Raw genomic sequence first — 17316 nt, 5'->3', positions numbered from 1 at the left:
TGGCCTGACCCAGCAGGGCTCTTCTGAGGGTCTTCTCAGGGGAAGGCCTCGGCCTCTCTGCCCTGTGGCTGGCCCTGCAGAGGAACTGGCTGGCCCCTGGGTGAGACGGGAGGCTGGACTGGAGGGACCCTCCCTGGCCTGACCCAGCAGGGCTCTTCTGAGGGTCTTCTCAGGGGAAGGCCTCGGCCTCTCTGCCCTGTGGCTGGCCCTGAGGAGGAACTGGCTGGCCCCTGGGTGAGAAGGGAGGCTGGACTGGAGGGACCCTCCCTGGCCTGACCCAGCAGGGCTCTTCTGAGGGTCTTCTCAGGGGAAGGCCTCGGCCTCTCTGCCCTGTGGCTGGCCCTGCAGAGGAACTGGCTGGCCCCTGGGTGAGACGGGAGGCTGGACTGGAGGGACCCTCCCTGGCCTGACCCAGCAGGGCTCTTCTGAGGGTCTTCTCAGGGGAAGGCCTCGGCCTCTCTGCCCTGTGGCTGGCCCTGCAGAGGAACTGGCTGGCCCCTGAGTGAGACGGGAGGCTGGACTGGAGGTACCCTCCCTGGTCTGACCCAGCAGGGCTCTTCCGAGGGTCTTCTCAGGGGAAGGCCTCGGCCTCTCTGCCCTGTGGCTGGCCCTGCAGAGGAACTGGCTGGCCCCTGGGTGAGACGGGATGCTGGACTGGAGGGACCCTCCCTGGTTAGACCCAGCAGGGCTCTTCTGAGGGTCTTCTCAGGGGAAGGCCTCGGCCTCTCTGCCCTGTGGCTGGCCCTGCAGAGGAACTGGCTGGCCCCTGGGTGAGACGGGAGGCTGGACGAGGGACCCTCCCTGGCCTGACCCAGCAGGGCTCTTCTGTGGGTCTTCTCAGGGGAAGGCCTCGGCCTCTCTGCCCTGTGGCTGGCCCTGCAGAGGAACTGGCTGGCCCCTGGGTGAGACGGGAGGCTGGACTGGAGGGACCCTCCCTGGCCTGACCCAGCAGGGCTCTTCTGAGGGTCTTCTCAGGGGAAGGCCTCGGCCTCTCTGCCCTGTGGCTGGCCCTGCAGAGGAACTGGCTGGCCCCTGGGTGAGACGGGAGGCTGGACTGGAGGGACCCTCCCTGGCCTGACCCAGCAGGGCTCTTCTGAGGGTCTTCTCAGGGGAAGGCCTCGGCCTCTCTGCCCTGTGGCTGGCCCTGCAGAGGAACTGGCTGGCCCCTGGGTGAGACGGGAGGCTGGACTGGAGGGACCCTCCCTGGCCTGACCCAGCAGGGCTCTTCTGAGGGTCTTCTCAGGGGAAGGCCTCGGCCTCTCTGCCCTGTGGCTGGCCCTGCAGAGGAACTGGCTGGCCCCTGGGGGAGAGGGCAGGCTGGACTGGAGGGACCCTCCCTGGCCTGACCCAGCAGGGCTCTTCGGAGGGTCTTCTCAGGGGAAGGCCTCGGCCTCTCTGCCCTGTGGCTGGCCCTGCAGAGGAACTGGTTGGCCCCTGGGTGAGACGGGAGGCTGGACTGGAGGGACCCTCCCTGGCCTGACCCAGCAGGGCTCTCCTGGCTGGCACTGCAGAGGAACTGGCTGGCCCCTGGGCCTCCCAGTTAACTGGCTCTGACTTCACTTCCACTCATCCGATTGCCATTGTACACCTTACGGTTCCCAATTCCTCCTGGCTGCCAGCTCCAGGTCAGGAAAGTCCTGGAGATTTGGGGATGGGACGGGGGGAGAGCAGGACCCTACATGAGCTCCAAGGCCTCAAAGTCCCCCTCCAAGGCAGCCCTTTTCTCCAGGGGAACTGATCTCTGCTGTCTGAAGATGGGCTGAAATTGCCGGGAATCCCCAGGCCCCACCTGGAGGATGGCATCCCCCTTACATCTTGCGTTTCTGTGATTTTGGGGATGTTAACAGCCATCCTGACTGAGCCAGCTGCAGTGCTGTCTCCTCCAATTTAAAAACTAACCTCTAATCAGCCACTTTTGAATTCACCGGGGCTGTTTATTAAAGTGGAAACTGATACTTCTGCAACCTGAATTTTGCCTCGCCTCCCACAGAACCATAAAATGCAGAACCCTGGCTTGAGTGGCACAAGAGACCTTTAGGGAAGGGGGGGGTTACCTCAAAGGCCTGCACAGGGAAGCTCTTTGCCTTGCGGGAGGAGGGCTGGCCAAGTCCCGGCTGTGGTGTGGAGCTCATATCCTGGAGAGCTTTCAAGGCCTGCGTGGACCAGAGGGCAAGGAAGGGTTAATATCTCCCCACAGAGAGGGAGAGAGGGTGCTTCACCCCCCCCCCCACACACACACACACTCACTCCAAAGAGACCCATAATTATTCTGCATTCGGAATCAATGAGGTAAACAGGACACAGCCCCACAGCTGGCAGCGGCTTGCGTAATTCGGCTTACTTCTGCATTCTGAAGGAATTTATTGCCCCCAGGCTGAAGGCGAAGGAAGAGAACAAGGCGGGGAACAATTCGGCAGCTGCCAGAATTTGGAAACGGCTTTTGATCCTATCCTCCTACCCTCGTTGTCCCAGGCGGCCCAGTTCCCTGAGGGTTTTTTGATCATCTGCCCCAAATACACAGCGGGCTGACAGGGGCACCAACCTCTGAGGCCCCCAAGCTTTGCTCTCCCAGGACAGAAACCTCTCCCCCCCCCACCCCTCCGGGAAGCCAAATCCCAGGAGAAAGGGAGAAGTATTTCGGTTCGGCAACCCTGTAATTTATCTTGCCCCCAAATGGCTGTCTTGTTTTAAACCACAAACTCATCCTGCCAGATGGAGAAAGTTCAGAAGCAAGCAAGACGGCTCAGATGCCTTCCCCGATTTCTGTGGGGAGGAGGCAGGAAGCATGGGGGGAGAGTAGGCCCCCTCTGAGCCCCCCCAGAAGAACTGGGCAGAGGCCCCTTGCAGCTGGAGGAGAGCCGGAGGGGGCCGAGGGGCAGCCAGAGGCCGTTCTGAGGATGGGACCCAGCCTGCTCCTGACCCGTGATGCTGGGCACACAGCGCTGCTCTGGACCCTAAACTGGTGCAGGACAGGAATCACGGCCCACCAGTTCACTGTGCTCTTCGGGTGTCCCACCCCCAATGGGAACCCTGTGTGAGGCAAGATGCTGGGAATTTGGGGTCCAGAGCTCCCGCCTGAAAACACAATACAGTCACCAGGCACGCAGGGCCCCAATTCTGCTCAGGAGCATTAGGGGAACCCAGCTTCTGCTTCCCCTCCACTCTAACTCCCTCGGTCAGCCACTATTTGTCGTGATTCATGCCTCTGCCCCACATTTACTTGGGGGGGGTCATTTTAGCGTTGAGCAGGGGGTTGGACTAGATGGCCTGTATGGCCCCTTCCCACTCTAGGATTCTGTGATTCTATGATTCTAGATCACAGAATTGAAGAGGGATTCGATAGCATTCCTTCATCCCCACGATCCCTCCCTGAATTGGGTCCCCGTCCCAAAAAGGCCTCATCCACAGCAAGATTAGAGTCGAGAAGAATCCTAGAGGCCGCCGTGATTTTCAGGGGTTGTGAGAATCGAAATTCTCTTCCTCAGATCCAAGCAGGAATGGAGATCCCGGAGTCTTTAGGTCTCGGCAGGTCAGTCTGGCTGTTCTCAGGAGACCCCTGAGTGGTGGCAGCTGGTGTCCAGGATGTTTTCCAGGGAACCCCCCCTCCCTCCCTCCATCATAATCTGGTGGCAGAAGGGTGCAGAGGTGCAATGCCAAATGCATCATCGGCATTCTGACTCCTTTTCTTGGTACTTCCTTCCCACCTTCCGGCTGCGATATAGAAGGGCACAGGAATCTCCATTCCGGCTTGGATCTGACGAAGGAAGCTTTGAATCTCGAAAGCGTCTACCCCCCAAAATCTTGTTGGTCTCTCTCAGGCACTCCTGGACTCCAATCAAGCCATCCCGCCGTAGACCCACATGGCTCCTGCAGGCCGCGCTGGGGAGTCCTGCAGGTAGGGCTGAGAATTCAAGGCTGGAACCCCTCACCTTCTTCTCGATGCTGGAGAGGAGGTCCTTCAAGACAGACAGCTTCAGGATCAGGCTCTCCAGTTCCTGCTCCCCCGTCTGGCTGGCGGGCTAGAAAGCACAAGAAGGCCTTCAGAAACACCCAGGGCCACCCGGGGCAGCTCCAGGGCGCGGCACGAGAGAAGGTGGCTGGAGTGGACAATGAAGGCTGAAGGCAAAAGACTGGGAAGGACAGACACCACTGCCCCAAAAGCTCCAGGTAAGGACCATGCATTCGCCACAGTTCAGCCCCAGACTACAGATGCGACTCCCAGGTCCCGCTGCATCTCCAGCAAGGATTTAGAGCAGGGGTAGTCAAACTGCGGCCCTCCAGATGTCCATGGACTACAATTCCCAGGAGCCCCTGCCAGCGAATGCCAGCGACATCTGGAGGGCCGCAGTTTGACTACCCCTGATTTAAAGCAATGCCACCCCAGGATCTTTGCCTTGGTTCAGGCAAGAAGGCACCATTTGGTGGAATTCAAACCCACTCTCTCTTTTATAATACACCTTTTTGTAAAGGCTTCACTGAGTATAACGTAATTCTCTAGGATAGTTCTCTGAAATCTCTTCCCCGCGTGCCGGAGGGCATGGGCCTTACATGCTTGGTTTTAAGCCGTTTCCTCGGATTTCTGCCCTGTTGCTTTGTTACCGCTCTAGCCCTGTGCAAGAGGGATAATTTCTCCGTGGGTCAGTCTAGCTGTTCTCAGGAGATCCCTGAGTGGTGGCAGCTGGTGACCAAGGGAACCCTCCCTCCTTCCATCCTAATCTTCCTTGAGTCCTTCAAAATCAGAGTCCAGTAGCACCTTTAAGACCAACAAACATTTATTCTTAAAGGTGCTCCAGGACTCTGATTTTGTTGCGCTACTTCAGACCAACATGGAGACCCATTTGAATTTTTCCTCGAGCCCTTGTGAGAAAAGCAGACTATTAAATACAGACATACATAATGAACATGAAGCTGCTGTATCCTAGTCTATAGGGTCAATATGCACAATTCTCAACAGGATTGCCCCAGACCTTTTGAACCGAACCTGAGACCTTCTAGTGAATCAGACCCTTGGTCCTCAAGGTCAGAATTGCCGGCTCAGACTGGCAGCTGCTCTCCAGGGCCTTGGACTACAAGGTCGTCCCCATCACCTCCGGCCAGATGCTTTAAAATGAGCCACGCCCCTCCCTAAACGCTCATGAAGTTGCATTATTTTGAAACAGACTCCTGATTAACCAAAATCAGCCTGGTCTACTCATTAACACAGGAAGCCGTGCTCAGCGGCAATCTGGAACACCTGTGCCTTCACGCTTCTGCTGATGTTACTCACCTGCTGCAGGATCCGGGAGACCATGGGGGAGCTCTGTTGGTCAAACACCTTGGAAAGGATCTCCAGGCCAGACAAGACCTTGTCCACCTCGCTGGGAAGGTGAGAAGCAGAGTTTAGAGACAACCCTTTCGTGTTTAACATGAACATTTCAATTGATTTCTCTGAGGGGCAAACAAACTTGGTAATGTCAGAAAGCTTTCAAGAAATGGGAAAATATCCAACTGCCATTGGGACCGAGATGGGGGCGTTTTGATAAAAAGCAGCTCACGGAGGCCGAAGAAAAGGATGGCCCAGCTAGTCCAAACTGCAACGCAGCCCCGGAGGGGCTTGCTGGTCTCCCATGCTGGGAATCCCCAGGGCTGACCCTGCTTAGCTTCTGAGAGGTGATGCTACTTTGGCCAGCCTGGTCAGGGCACGAGACGCACAGAGGTGGGTGGCCTTTGCCTGCCTCTGCACAGCAACCCTGGATGTCCTTGGAGGTTCCTCATCCAGCTCCTAACCAGGGCTGACCCTGCTCAGCCTCCAAAATCTGTGAGGTTGGGTCAGCCTGGTGGAGAGCAGCAGGCCAGAAGATAGAAGATCGCTCCCTGCCAAGGCCCCCTGCCTGGGAATTTAGCTGGAGTCCATTAGTGATACTGTACTTGATTCGGCTTTGATTTTTGCATGTGGTTTTAGGATCAGCTAGGGCTGATCCTGCGTAGAGCAGGGGGTTATAGATGGCCTGTATGGCCCCTTCCAACTCTATGATTCTATGATTCTATGGTTTTAATGCTGTTACCTGCTCAGAGTGATTAAGGAAGGGCGGGAGACGCATAAATTCTTAATATTAATTAAATAATTAATTGATTGATTGATTAGCACCAGCTTGCAATGAGGTTTCTAGCGACCAGTAAAGAAGAAAACGATAGCTGAATAAGAGCCATGGAATTCTAAAAATTAGAAAGGGCAGAGAATCAAACCCCTGCCTGGTTCATGTCACCCAATGAGGACTTTTGAGTTCCCTGCCATGGCACAGACTTGAAACTGCGTGAGTCCTCCAGGGGAAGAGCGTCCCACAGGCCCAGGACCCTGAGCAGGCGTGGCTTGGTGTCTTGGTGGGCAGAGCCTGTCCCTCCCCCTCCCCACCTTCATGGCTCACCTGTGCAGTCTCTTGCAGGAGGTCACCAGGGTCTTGTTGAGGTGGGGCAGGCTGCTGGCTCCGGCTCTGACCGCCTCCAGGTCCAGGGAGTAGCTCCCTTTCAGGTATTCATGGGAAACAGTGCTGAGGCCGTTGGTGGTGCTGGAAGGGAAAGGGGCGTGGGTGGGTGGGTGGGCACGGCGCCCAAGAGGAGGAAAGCTTCCCATTAGGAGCACCCCCCCCCCCCGGAGAGACTGAGCTGCCAGCCACCTTCAAGCAGATATCCAGACACGGTGGTTGGCATCTGCAACGGAAGGTTAGGCGGGTGGGGGGGGGACACCCAACTGATGCCAGAGGTATGAATCAAACTTCCGGTTTGATGGATTACAAAATATTTCTCATTGATCCCTCTTGGTGTTTACACTGAGCAAAACTGAAACCTCAGTCACATGGGATGCCTCTGTGCCCCTCGTTCTCTCTCCAACCCCCAGTCTACAAGACAACCGTCACTGAGGGTACATTTCTGCCCCTTGGAGCTGGGCCCATCCTTGCAGACGTGGTAGTCACAGAGTGGGAAGGTGTCATAGAGGCCATCTAGTCCCACCCCCTGCTCAGTGCAGGATTAGCCTCAAGTATCCAGGAGAAGGATCTGTCCAGCCGCTGCTTGAAGACGGGCAGTGAGGGGGAGATCCCCACCTCCTTAGGCAGCCCCTTCCACTGCTGAACTAGACTCCTAGAATCCTAGAGTGGGAAGGGGCCATGCAGGCCATCTGGTCCCTCCCCCTGCTCAGTGCAGGATCAGCCTCCAGCATCCAGGAGAAGGATCTGTCCAGCCGCTGCTTGAAGAGGGCCAGTGAGGGGGAGCTCCCCACCTCCTTAGGCAGCCCCTTCCCCTGCTGAACTAGACTCCTAGAATCCTAGAGTGGGAAGGGGCCATGGAGGCCATCCAGTCCCACCCCCTGATCAGTGCAGGGTCAGCCTCCAGCATCCAGGAGAAGGATCTGTCCAGCCGCTGCTTGAAGATGGCCAGTGAGGGGGAGCTCCCCACCTCCTGAGGCAGCCCCTTCCACTGCTGAACTAGACTCCTAGAATCCTAGAGTGGGAAGGGGCCATGCAGGCCATCTAGTCCCACCCCCTGCTCAGTGCAGGATCAGCCTCCAGCATCCAGGAGAAGGATCTGTCCAGCCGCTGCTTGCAGATGGCCAGTGAGGGGGAGCTCCCCACCTCCTTAGGCAGCCCCTTCCACTGCTGAACTAGACTCAGAGAATCCTAGAGTGGGAAGGGGCCATTAGGTTATAAAATTATAAAAACACATCCCAAGTGATAATTCAAAACGTACACAACTTGTATTCAAAGCCTGGGGGAAGATTCTCGCACTCTCCTGTATCTTAATCCCCCCCCACGGATTTTCTCAAGGCCACCCCTCCTGCCCCCTCCCCCTCCTGCCCCATCCATTCCTGCCTGGGCTGAACCTGGCCCCCTTCCATTCTGGTGGCAAGGTCTAAACACTCTGCACATGCTCAGAGAAAATTCTGTTCATTAGAGAATATCACTTTGTATCTATATCTCTGAGGAAGTTGGGTAAGAAAGACGGGGCACAGAGATGCATGGGGGGGGGGAATAGGGCTGTCATATCCAGGTAGGGATACTCCTGCAGATTTGGGGGTGGAGCCTGGAGCAGACTGGACCTCAGTGGGTTACAACAAGGCCATACAGTCCACCGTCCAAAATATTTATCCAGGGGAACTGGTCTCCGTAGTCTGGAGATGAGCTGGAATTCCAGGGGATCCCCAGGTCCCACCTGGAGGTTGGCATCCCTAGTGGGGAGGGTTCCTACAGTCGTGTGGAGGAGTGTCCAGAGCATCTGAGGAAGACTCGGAAACCCTCCTCTTCCCTGGCAGCTGGCTGGGTGACCTTGTCCCCGTCACACCCCCTCAGCCTGACCCACCTGAGGCCAAGATGGAGGAGAAGAGAACAGCATAAGCCCCCCTGGATCCCCACCAGGGAGCAAAGCGGGATATAAATAAACCATTCCACCCTGCAGGCCGCCAGAGAGGGTTCCCGGACTTTTGCTGGTTACCTTTCAAGGATTCCGTCCTGCACGGCAAGGGTGTTGCTGGCCCCGCCGGGGGTGGCGCTCCCAAAAGAAATGCTGGTGGACCCACAGCGGGGTGGCAGTGGGGGCTTCTCATCTTCCCCGTCTGAAAGGAAAGGGGGAGGCATCAGTTGGGTCCAGGGGCGGGGGGGGGGGGTGGAGAGAATGCCTGGGGGAGCCTCTCTTTTGCCCGCACAGAAATCTGCCTTCCCTCCCCCAGATTCTCTGCCGACCCCCTCAGGCAGCCCAGGACACTTGTGCAAAGCAACCCTACGAGCTTCACTGTGTTTCGTGGGCGTTGGGGTCCAGCCCTCTCCACCCCGAAGACAGACAGGCGGCCTCCACAGGCCTGCTCCTCCAATGGCAGACATGCCCACTTATATGGCTCTCTGTACATGCTCATGCCCTCTGCTTAGACAACAGTCTGCTTCAGGAGACGAGGGAGGACCATAAGGGTGAGAACCAGGCCTTTCTGACTTGGCTGGCTGAAATGAGCCCCAGGGGGAGGGCTGGACCTCCCGTATAACAGGAAAAGAGGGAGGCTGCCTTCTGCCACTGAATCAGGCTGTCTGTCCCTCAGCATCAGAACTGTCTATTCAGACTGGCAGCAGCTCTCCAGGGTCTCAGGCAGAGAAAGGTCTTTCCCATCCCCTCCGGCCTGGTCCTTTTTAATTGGAGATGCCGGGGATTGAACCAGGGACCTTCTGTACCAAGCAGAGGCTCTTCCCACTCAGCTATGGCCCATCTCCAATGGCTCTCCGGATTCTCAGGCAGTGGTCTTTCCCATCCCCTCCTGCCTGGTCTTTTCAAATGGAGATGCTGGGGATTGAACCTGGGACCTTCTGCAGGCCAAGCAGGTGCTTTCCCAACTTCAGCTCCCTGGCACCCAGCCCAGAATATATCCACGAACCCCTGTCCACAACGGTTGCCCTCCCTCGGTCCGAGACCGCCTCACAGCTGATCCGTGGGCCAGACGGCGGCTGGTATTTGGCTGCTCGCAGACCCGTGTGCCTGCCTGCAGGGAGGGCGTGGCCGTACCTGAGTAGTCCCGGTCTTCCACGTACTCCTTCTCCTTCTCCCGCTCCACGGGGAAGAGGAGGGTGCAGACGAGGCCCTGGTTCGGCTGCAGGTATAAGGCAATGAGGTCACTTAGGGTCTTGAAGCGTCTCACCTGGACCCCCTGAGATGTCTGTGGGAAGAAAGGGAGCCGTCAGCAGGGACAAAAAATATTCCAGGGCACTGAGGATCCAAGTCTAATTTTAAGCAGTTAAAATCTATTTAATTTGCTAACTTGACTAAAGATTTTTACCTGTATACTTTATTGGTATTGCATATTTTGTTTTTACTATGTATTTTAATTTTATGTGGAACTTTACTTGCAACATAATCTGCTCTGGGGCCCTAGAGACAGGGTGGAAAGCAAATCCATAAGAATTTTCGGCTAAACATCCGGAAGGAGTTCCTGACAGTCAGAGCGGTTTCTCAGTGGAACAGGCTTCCTCGGGACGTGGTGGGTTCTCCATCTTTGGAGATTTCTAAGCAGAGGCTGGAGAGCCATCTGACGGAGAGGCTGATTCTGTGGAGGTTCAAGGGGGTGGCAGGTGACAGTGGAGGAGCGAGAGGGTTGTGAGTGTCCTGCACAGTGCAGGGGTTGGACTAGATGACCCTGGAGGTCCCTTCCAACTCTAGGATTCTAAATTCCATCTAAACATCCGGAATAAGTTCCTGACAGTCAGAGCGGTTCCTCAGTGGAACAGGCTTCCTCGGGAGGCGGTGGGTTCTCCTTCTTTGGAGTTTTTAGCAGAGGCTGGAGAGCCATATGACGGAGAGGCTGATTCTGTGGAGGTTCAAGGGGGTGGCAGGTGACAGTGGAGGAGCGAGAGGGTTGTGAGGGTCCTGCATAGTGCAGGGGGTTGGACTAGATGACCCTGGAGGTCCCTTCCAACTCTATGATTCTAAATTCCATCTAAACATCCGGAATAAGTTCCTGACAGTCAGAGCGGTTCCTCAGTGGAACAGGCTTCCTCGGGAGGCGGTGGGTTCTCCTTCTTTGGAGATTTTTAAATAGAGGCTGGAGAGCCATCTGACGGTGAGGCTGATTCTGTGAATTTAGGCAGATTGGGAATGGGTGGGCAGGCAAAGGGGATTATGTCAGTGCTTGGCTTTTGCCTTCACAGACGGGGAGGCTGATTCTGTGAAGGCTCAAGGGGGCGGCAGGTGACAGTGGAGGAGCGAGAGGGTTGGGAGTGTCCTGCATAGTGCAGGGGGTTGGACTAGATGACCCTGGAGGTCCCTTCCAATTCTTTGTAAATAGTTACAATAACTAACTTGTTTGGCCGGTAGTAGGACTGAATTGTTTATGAGCAGGCCAAACAGAAAAAACCTTTTCTCTACTACCTCCATATTCATAGGCGACCAGCTTCTGGGGAAGGCCTCGGCCTCTCTGCCCTGCTGCTGGCCCTCTGAGGGGACTAGTTGCCACTGCGTGAGAAAGGAGGCTGGACTGGAGGGACCCCTGGCCTGATCCAGCAGGGATATTCTTCCATCTTTAACAGTCCCTACTAGGAATGTGCATCAGAGGAAAATTATGTACTTTTCAGATTTCAGTTTTCCTGATTCAACCAAACCACTGGTTCGGTTAATTGATTTACGTTTGACCAATTCAGGTCTTCTCTCGACAAGATCTTGCAGTGGAGAGAAGCCCCTGATGGATCAGCTGCTTGGTGGTCGGCAGGGGGAGAACGGTCAGGGAGACAACCGAGAGCCAGCTTGGTGTAGTGGTTAGGAGTATGAACTTCTAATCTGGCGAGCCGGGTTCGATTCTGCACTCCCCCACATGCAGCCAGCTGGGTGACCTTGGGCTGATAGAGCTGTTCTGACAGAGCAGTGATATCAGAGCTCTCTCAGCTGCGCCCAATTCACAGGATGTCTGGTGTGGGGAGAGGAAGGGAAGGCAACTGTAAGCCGCTTTGAGCCTCTTCCTCTTCCTCTTCCTCTTCCTCTTCCTCTTCCTCCTCCTCCTCCTCCTCCTCCTCCTTCTTCTTCTGGTCTGACCCCCCCCCCCCAAACTCTAGCCTGCAGCCGGCATAGGGTCTTTAACTGTCTCTCCAACAGACCCCTCCCTCCTGATCCCAAGTATCAGCTGTTCGGTGGGACCACTAAATCTCTTTCCAGCAGACCCCCCTGAGCCTGTGGCCAGTGGCCACCCCGCATTCAGAGGGGCCTATTGGAAAGAAAGACCCCAACGAACAAGGAATGTACCCAGTATAAATACGTCAAACACAAAAGCAAAATGCAACAGTGTTAGGCAAAATCTAAATTAATTAATATCATTATCATATGCTTTAGGATGCTTAGGGCTGATCCTGCGTTGAGCAGGGGGTTGGACTAGGTGGCCTCTCTGGCCCCTTCCAACTCTATGATTCTATGATTCTACCTTTAGTAGAGATGGAACAAATTCTCCAAACTGCACATTCCATTATATGAATTGAGCCATCGTCTCCTCTGTGTTTCTCTTACATAATTCTCGAGTGATGCAACTGTTGATAAAGGAGAAAGACCCCACCAAACGGCCAACACTCAGGATCAGCTTTTTGACGGGGTCTTTAAATGTCTCCCGCAGCAGCCCCTCTGAGGCTGTGGAAAGCAGGCTCTCCTCAACCTCAGGGGATTTCGCCGGGGAGAAAGCCCACTAGAACAAATGGGGGATTGTGATTCCTCTGGGAAATTCCCCAAAAATACCTGAATCAGCATCGTCTGGTTTTTTCAGGCTTATCCAAGCTAAATCAAACACCCCTAGAAGGCCAATGAACCTTGCTGAGCACCAGGTGGAGCCATAAACACACATCGTAAAGGGAGCAGGGCAGAGAAATACATGAAATGTTGCACAACTGCTGTATTTTGGGTGTGCAACGTCCCATACGTCAAGAGGGACGGAGGGAGGGAGGAGGGGGGAGGTATTCAGGGAACTGCGCCAGTTTTGAAAGAACAACTCCGAACAGCACACCACGGTGTAAGCCCACCATCCTGGGTGAAACTGGGTGAAACAAGGTTTTCTTTAAAAGTCAGGTGCTGAAAGGGTTATGCAGAAATCCAGTTAGTGAGACGGTGCACCATCCGGCCCTGCTGATAAATGGGGCTACGAAACCCCCTCCCCCCTCAGAAAGAGGCACTGCAATTTATTTTAAACGCCAGAAATAGAAATGCTAGATGGCAGTGCCCAATGTTTGCTCAGGCCCGTTACCACATCCGTCCCAGTGAGCATGTGGTACCCTTACTAAGACAGCGTGGAGCGCATAACACAAACCAGTTGTGGGGGGGGGCTGGTCCCCAACCACAGCACTGCCATATCGGGGAGGAAAGAGGGGTCTTCCTTAGCGGCCTCCCATCCAAATACCTAGAGGGGTCTTTCACCTGCTGATTATCGGGGAAGGGGCCTGCTCTTGGGAGAAGGGGTGAGCAGCCATCTTGGACATGTGAGCAAAGCAATGAGAGACTTTGGGACTCTCTAAGCAAAGGGGCCTGCCCTGTACTTAACACCAGAGGGCATGTTTAGCAGAGGGACAGAAGGACGGCATTTCATCCCGTTTCTTTTGGTCTCTTTTGCTTAACTCTCTGAGCTGTGCTGAAGATCTGCTTTTTAAACCTTGTTCTCTTAATAAATCTTTTCTAAATTGGAAGTGGGCCGTGGTTCTCTGATCCACGTTGAGCTCCCCCACCTTGGAAATGCTGGCAGAAGTCCAAAGGGAAGACCCAGAGGGGTGGACCCTGGCAGTATCTCATCCCTCACAGTGCCCAGGGGCTGGGGCTGTGGGAGACCACAGAGGCGAGGCCTCAGGTGTGGAAGGGACAGGTAAGCCAGGTGGTAGCGGTGATTACCCAGGGAGTTCACTGTGCCACCTGCCTGGAGTTGGCAACCAGCCTGAACATTCCAATTCAAAACTGACAAGCGTCATTTCTTCCTCCCAAAATGGCCGAGTACTGGCGTGTGCCAGGCATAGGCAAAGGAGACGCGCCCCGCAAGTCAAAGCGACTTAAAAGTCTTCCACTAAAGAAAGGAAGGGCCGGATCTACCTACTAGGATTGGCTCTGCATCTTACACCTGTCGTTTCTGTGAACCTAAAGCTGTGGCTGTCATAGGAAAGAATTCGGTCTGGGATAATTGTTTCCTGAGTCAGTCACAGCTTCAGGCTCACAGAAACGACAGGGGTGAGATGTAGAGCCAATCTTAGCAAGTGTGCGAGGAGAAGCACATCCTCTCCAAATGGTTGGAACAGGGCGAATTCAAAGACAGCAAACTGGGACGTCACACATCTCGTCTGGGCCTCCGTCCAGCAGCAGAACCGGGGGCAGCAAGGAAGGGCTGAGAAGCCAGGCATGAGAGCATCAGAGCATCACATTGCAAGGATGCCCCACCCCCTCTCCCACATGCGGGCACATCGAGAAGAGCCAGGGAACCCTTTCCTGACACCTGCTGCACAGCTGCTGGGGAGTGCAAAGCCGGGGCATTAATCTACACCCGGGCCACAAGCCCCATCTTGCCGTCTGCTGGCCTTCCTTTGTGTGCATGAGAACCTTTGAACAGTCCTACTGAACCGCTCTGCTGGATCTCACTCAGGAGCCTTCCCCTGATAAGGACCTCAGAAGAGCCCTGCTCGGTCAGACCAGGGAGGGTCCCTCCAGTCCAGCCTCCCGTCTCACCCAGGGACCAGCCAGTTCCTCTGCAGGGCCAGCCACAGGGCAGAGAGGCCGAGGCCTTCCCCTGAGAAGACCCTCAGAAGAGCCCTGCTGGGTCAGGCCAGGGAGGGTCCCTCCAGTCCAGCCTCCCGTCTCACCCAGGGGCCAGCCAGTTCCTCTGCAGGGCCAGCCACAGGGCAGAGAGGCCGAGGCCTTCCCCTGAGAAGACCCTCAGAAGAGCCCTGCTGGGTCAGGCCAGGGAGGGTCCCTCCAGTCCAGCCTCCCGTCTCACCCAGGGGCCAGCCACTTCCTCTGCAGGGCCAGCCACAGGGCAGAGAGGCCGAGGCCTTCCCCTGAGAAGACCCTGGGAAGAGCCCTGCTGGGTCAGGCCAGGGAGGGTCCCTCCAGTCCAGCCTCCCGTCTCACCCAGGGGCCAGCCAGTTCCTCTGCAGGGCCAGCCACAGGGCAGAGAGGCCGAGGCCTTCCCCTGAGAAGACCCTCAGGAGAGCCCTGCTGGGTCAGGCCAGGGAGGGTCCCTCCAGTCCAGCCTCCCGTCTCACCCAGGGGCCAGCCAGTTCCTCTGCAGGGCCAGCCACAGGGCAGAGAGGCCGAGGCCTTCCCCTGAGAAGACCCTCAGAAGAGCCCTGCTGGGTCAGGCCAGGGAGGGTCCCTCCAGTCCAGCCTCCCGTCTCACCCAGGGGCCAGCCAGTTCCTCTGCAGGGCCAGCCAAAGGGCAGAGAGGCCGAGGCCTTCCCCTGAGAAGACCCCCAGAAGAGCCCTGCTGGGTCAGGCCAGGGAGGGTCCCTCCAGTCCAGCCTCCCGTCTCACCCAGGGGCCAACCAGTTCCTCTGCAGGGCCAGCCACCGGGCAGAGAGGCCGAGGCCTTCCCCTGAGAAGACCCTCAGAAGAGCCCTGCTGGGTCAGGCCAGGGAGGGTCCCTCCAGTCCAGCCTCCCGTCTCACCCAGGGGCCAGCCAGTTCCTCTGCAGGGCCAGCCACAGGGCAGAGAGGCCGAGGCCTTCCCCTGAGAAGACCCTCAGAAGAGCCCTGCTGGGTCAGGCCAGGGAGGGTCCCTCCAGTCCAGCCTCCCGTCTCACCCAGGGGCCAGCCAGTTCCTCTGCAGGGCCAGCCACAGGGCAGAGAGGCCGAGGCCTTCCCCTGAGAAGACCCTCAGAAGAGCCCTGCTGGGTCAGGCCAGGGAGGGTCCCTCCAGTCCAGCCTCCCGTCTCACCCAGGGGCCAGCCAGTTCCTCTGCAGGGCCAGCCACAGGGCAGAGAGGCCGAGGCCTTCCCCTGAGAAGACCCTGGGAAGAGCCCTGCTGGGTCAGGCCAGGGAGGGTCCAAGGGAAGATGCTTCGGAGGCCATTCATTCATTCAAGCACCGTCAAGGAGCTTCCAACGTCCTCCAAAACGTCCTCTCGCCATCAGCCTCACAAAGGGAGGGCCCCCGTGGCTTCCCTGACGGAGTCCCTCCACCCCCTCTTCTCTGGCTGCCTTCAGCTGATGCGCCCACTCTCCTCTTTGCCGGTGGTCTGAGAGCCTCAGTTTAGACACAGGTTGGATTTGAGCTCAGCCTTCTGCATTTTTCCTCGGGGGCTTGTTGCGTTGGTGGATCTGCCGGGGACCGAGCTTGAAGTCTGAGGCGGAATTGAAGCGGGCAGCATGACTGGCCAATGCGCAGTGAGATCCCATCCGCGGAACCACTGTGTTGGGAAGAGCCACTGCTTCCTTCTGTACATAATTTGGGCGTGTTTTTTTTCAGGGGGGGGGTCTCAGCTCAGTTTTGCCTCTTGTACCACCATGCTGAGATCTCAATAAGCAGCTGACTGATCTCCCAGGGCCCTGGCTTCCTTTGAACCCGTGAATCTAACAGGGCAGACCACCTTGTGCTTAAAACTCTCCTCTAGCACCACACTTAAAGGAACCCATTTTCTTCCTGCCAGCCGTTCATTCACAAGGTCACTGAATGCCCGTTCTGCCTGCATGATCAGCCTGGGCCATTTCCACGGCTTCCACTGGCCTTCCAAAGTGCATCTGCACCGAGACAGCAAAGCGTTACAGGGAGGACGCCTCAGCCAACAGCAAAGGAGCAGGCCTCCAGGGCAAGCAGGAAAAGCGCTCTGACTTCCCCCCCCACCCCCTCTGCAGAAGAGAGCCCCCGTCCACCCCCTGCTCGTCCTCCATGGGGGGGCAGTGTCTCCACTTGCTGTCCTGTGCTCAGAGGGCTTCCACGTCATCCCTCTTGCCGGGACACGAGGGGGGTGGGACCGGAAAGCCTGCATGTGTGCGTGGGTTGGGGGGGAGTGAGGAACGTCCTCTCTCTTCTCCAGCCACCCCCCTCCTCCGGGTCTGCCTTTTCCTGCCTGCTGGGCCGGTACAATGAGGCTACTGTTGCAGCTATAAAGGACCCAGTGCATGGCCAGGCTGATTTCCTGCCAAGATCAGCGCTGTGTGGGCATCTGCAGGGCTCTTGCCAGCCTGCACTGCCCCAGAGGCACCGCTCCATAGGAGGCTCACCCGACTGGAGAGCACAGGGGGTGGGGGTGGGAGGAGTGGGCAGCCACTTCTGCAGCAAAGCCCCCTCTTCCCCCTGTTCCTGCCCGCCCACTGATGAAGCCTCTCAGGATAGCCCTCCCCTCTGCCTCTAAAAAAAGACCGCACGTGTTTGTACATACCTGCAGACTACTGCAATGCGCTCTTCTTGGGGCTGCCCTTGAAGAGTGTACAGCAGCTGCAGCTAGTGCAGAATGCTGTGGCTAGAGTGCTGGTAGGGGTCAGCAATGGGGGGGGACTGTATGTGACTGTTTACAGCAATAACACTACCCGCCAATCAACTCCCAAGCCTGATTCAAAGTATTGGTTGCGTCCCTTAAACCCAGCGTGGCTTGAAACTGGGGTAATTTACTCTCCCGGATGCTCCTGACTGGGGATTAAGATTCATGGAAGAAGCCCCCATAAGTGTCCCACTTATCAGAGATGCTCTAGTGGGCACACGAAAGAGGCCCTTTTCGGTGGTAGCCCCCAAATTAGGACCCAACCTCCCCAGGGAGGCATGCCTGGCCCCCTCGAACTTTAGAAGACAGCTTAGAACTGTAAACAGTTTAGATTCTGCAAATAAATATATTCTGCACGGCAGGCATGGGTCACCCACCCACCCACCCACC

The 17316-nt window shown here is 56.6% G+C and overlaps 1 protein-coding gene across 2 annotated transcripts in view; it reads right to left on the bottom strand.

Annotated features, from left to right (window-relative positions):
• INPPL1 (inositol polyphosphate phosphatase like 1) overlaps nt 1-17316 on the bottom strand; it is a 72846-nt gene that overhangs the window by 23257 nt on the left and 32273 nt on the right. For both annotated transcript variants that reach the window (XM_077341137.1, XM_077341136.1), the window contains exons 3-8: nt 9517-9667; nt 8464-8584; nt 6405-6545; nt 5267-5357; nt 3930-4019; nt 2055-2153 (exon numbers count right to left, since the gene is read on the bottom strand). In XM_077341137.1, the coding sequence (XP_077197252.1) occupies nt 2055-2153; nt 3930-4019; nt 5267-5357; nt 6405-6545; nt 8464-8584; nt 9517-9667 (693 nt within the window). The remainder of the gene's footprint in view (nt 1-2054; nt 2154-3929; nt 4020-5266; nt 5358-6404; nt 6546-8463; nt 8585-9516; nt 9668-17316) is intronic.

Source organism: Paroedura picta, chromosome 6 (genome assembly GCF_049243985.1).
Source record: "Paroedura picta isolate Pp20150507F chromosome 6, Ppicta_v3.0, whole genome shotgun sequence".
NCBI lineage: Eukaryota > Metazoa > Chordata > Lepidosauria > Squamata > Gekkonidae > Paroedura > Paroedura picta.
This window is presented reverse-complemented; position numbering and strand designations above follow the sequence as displayed.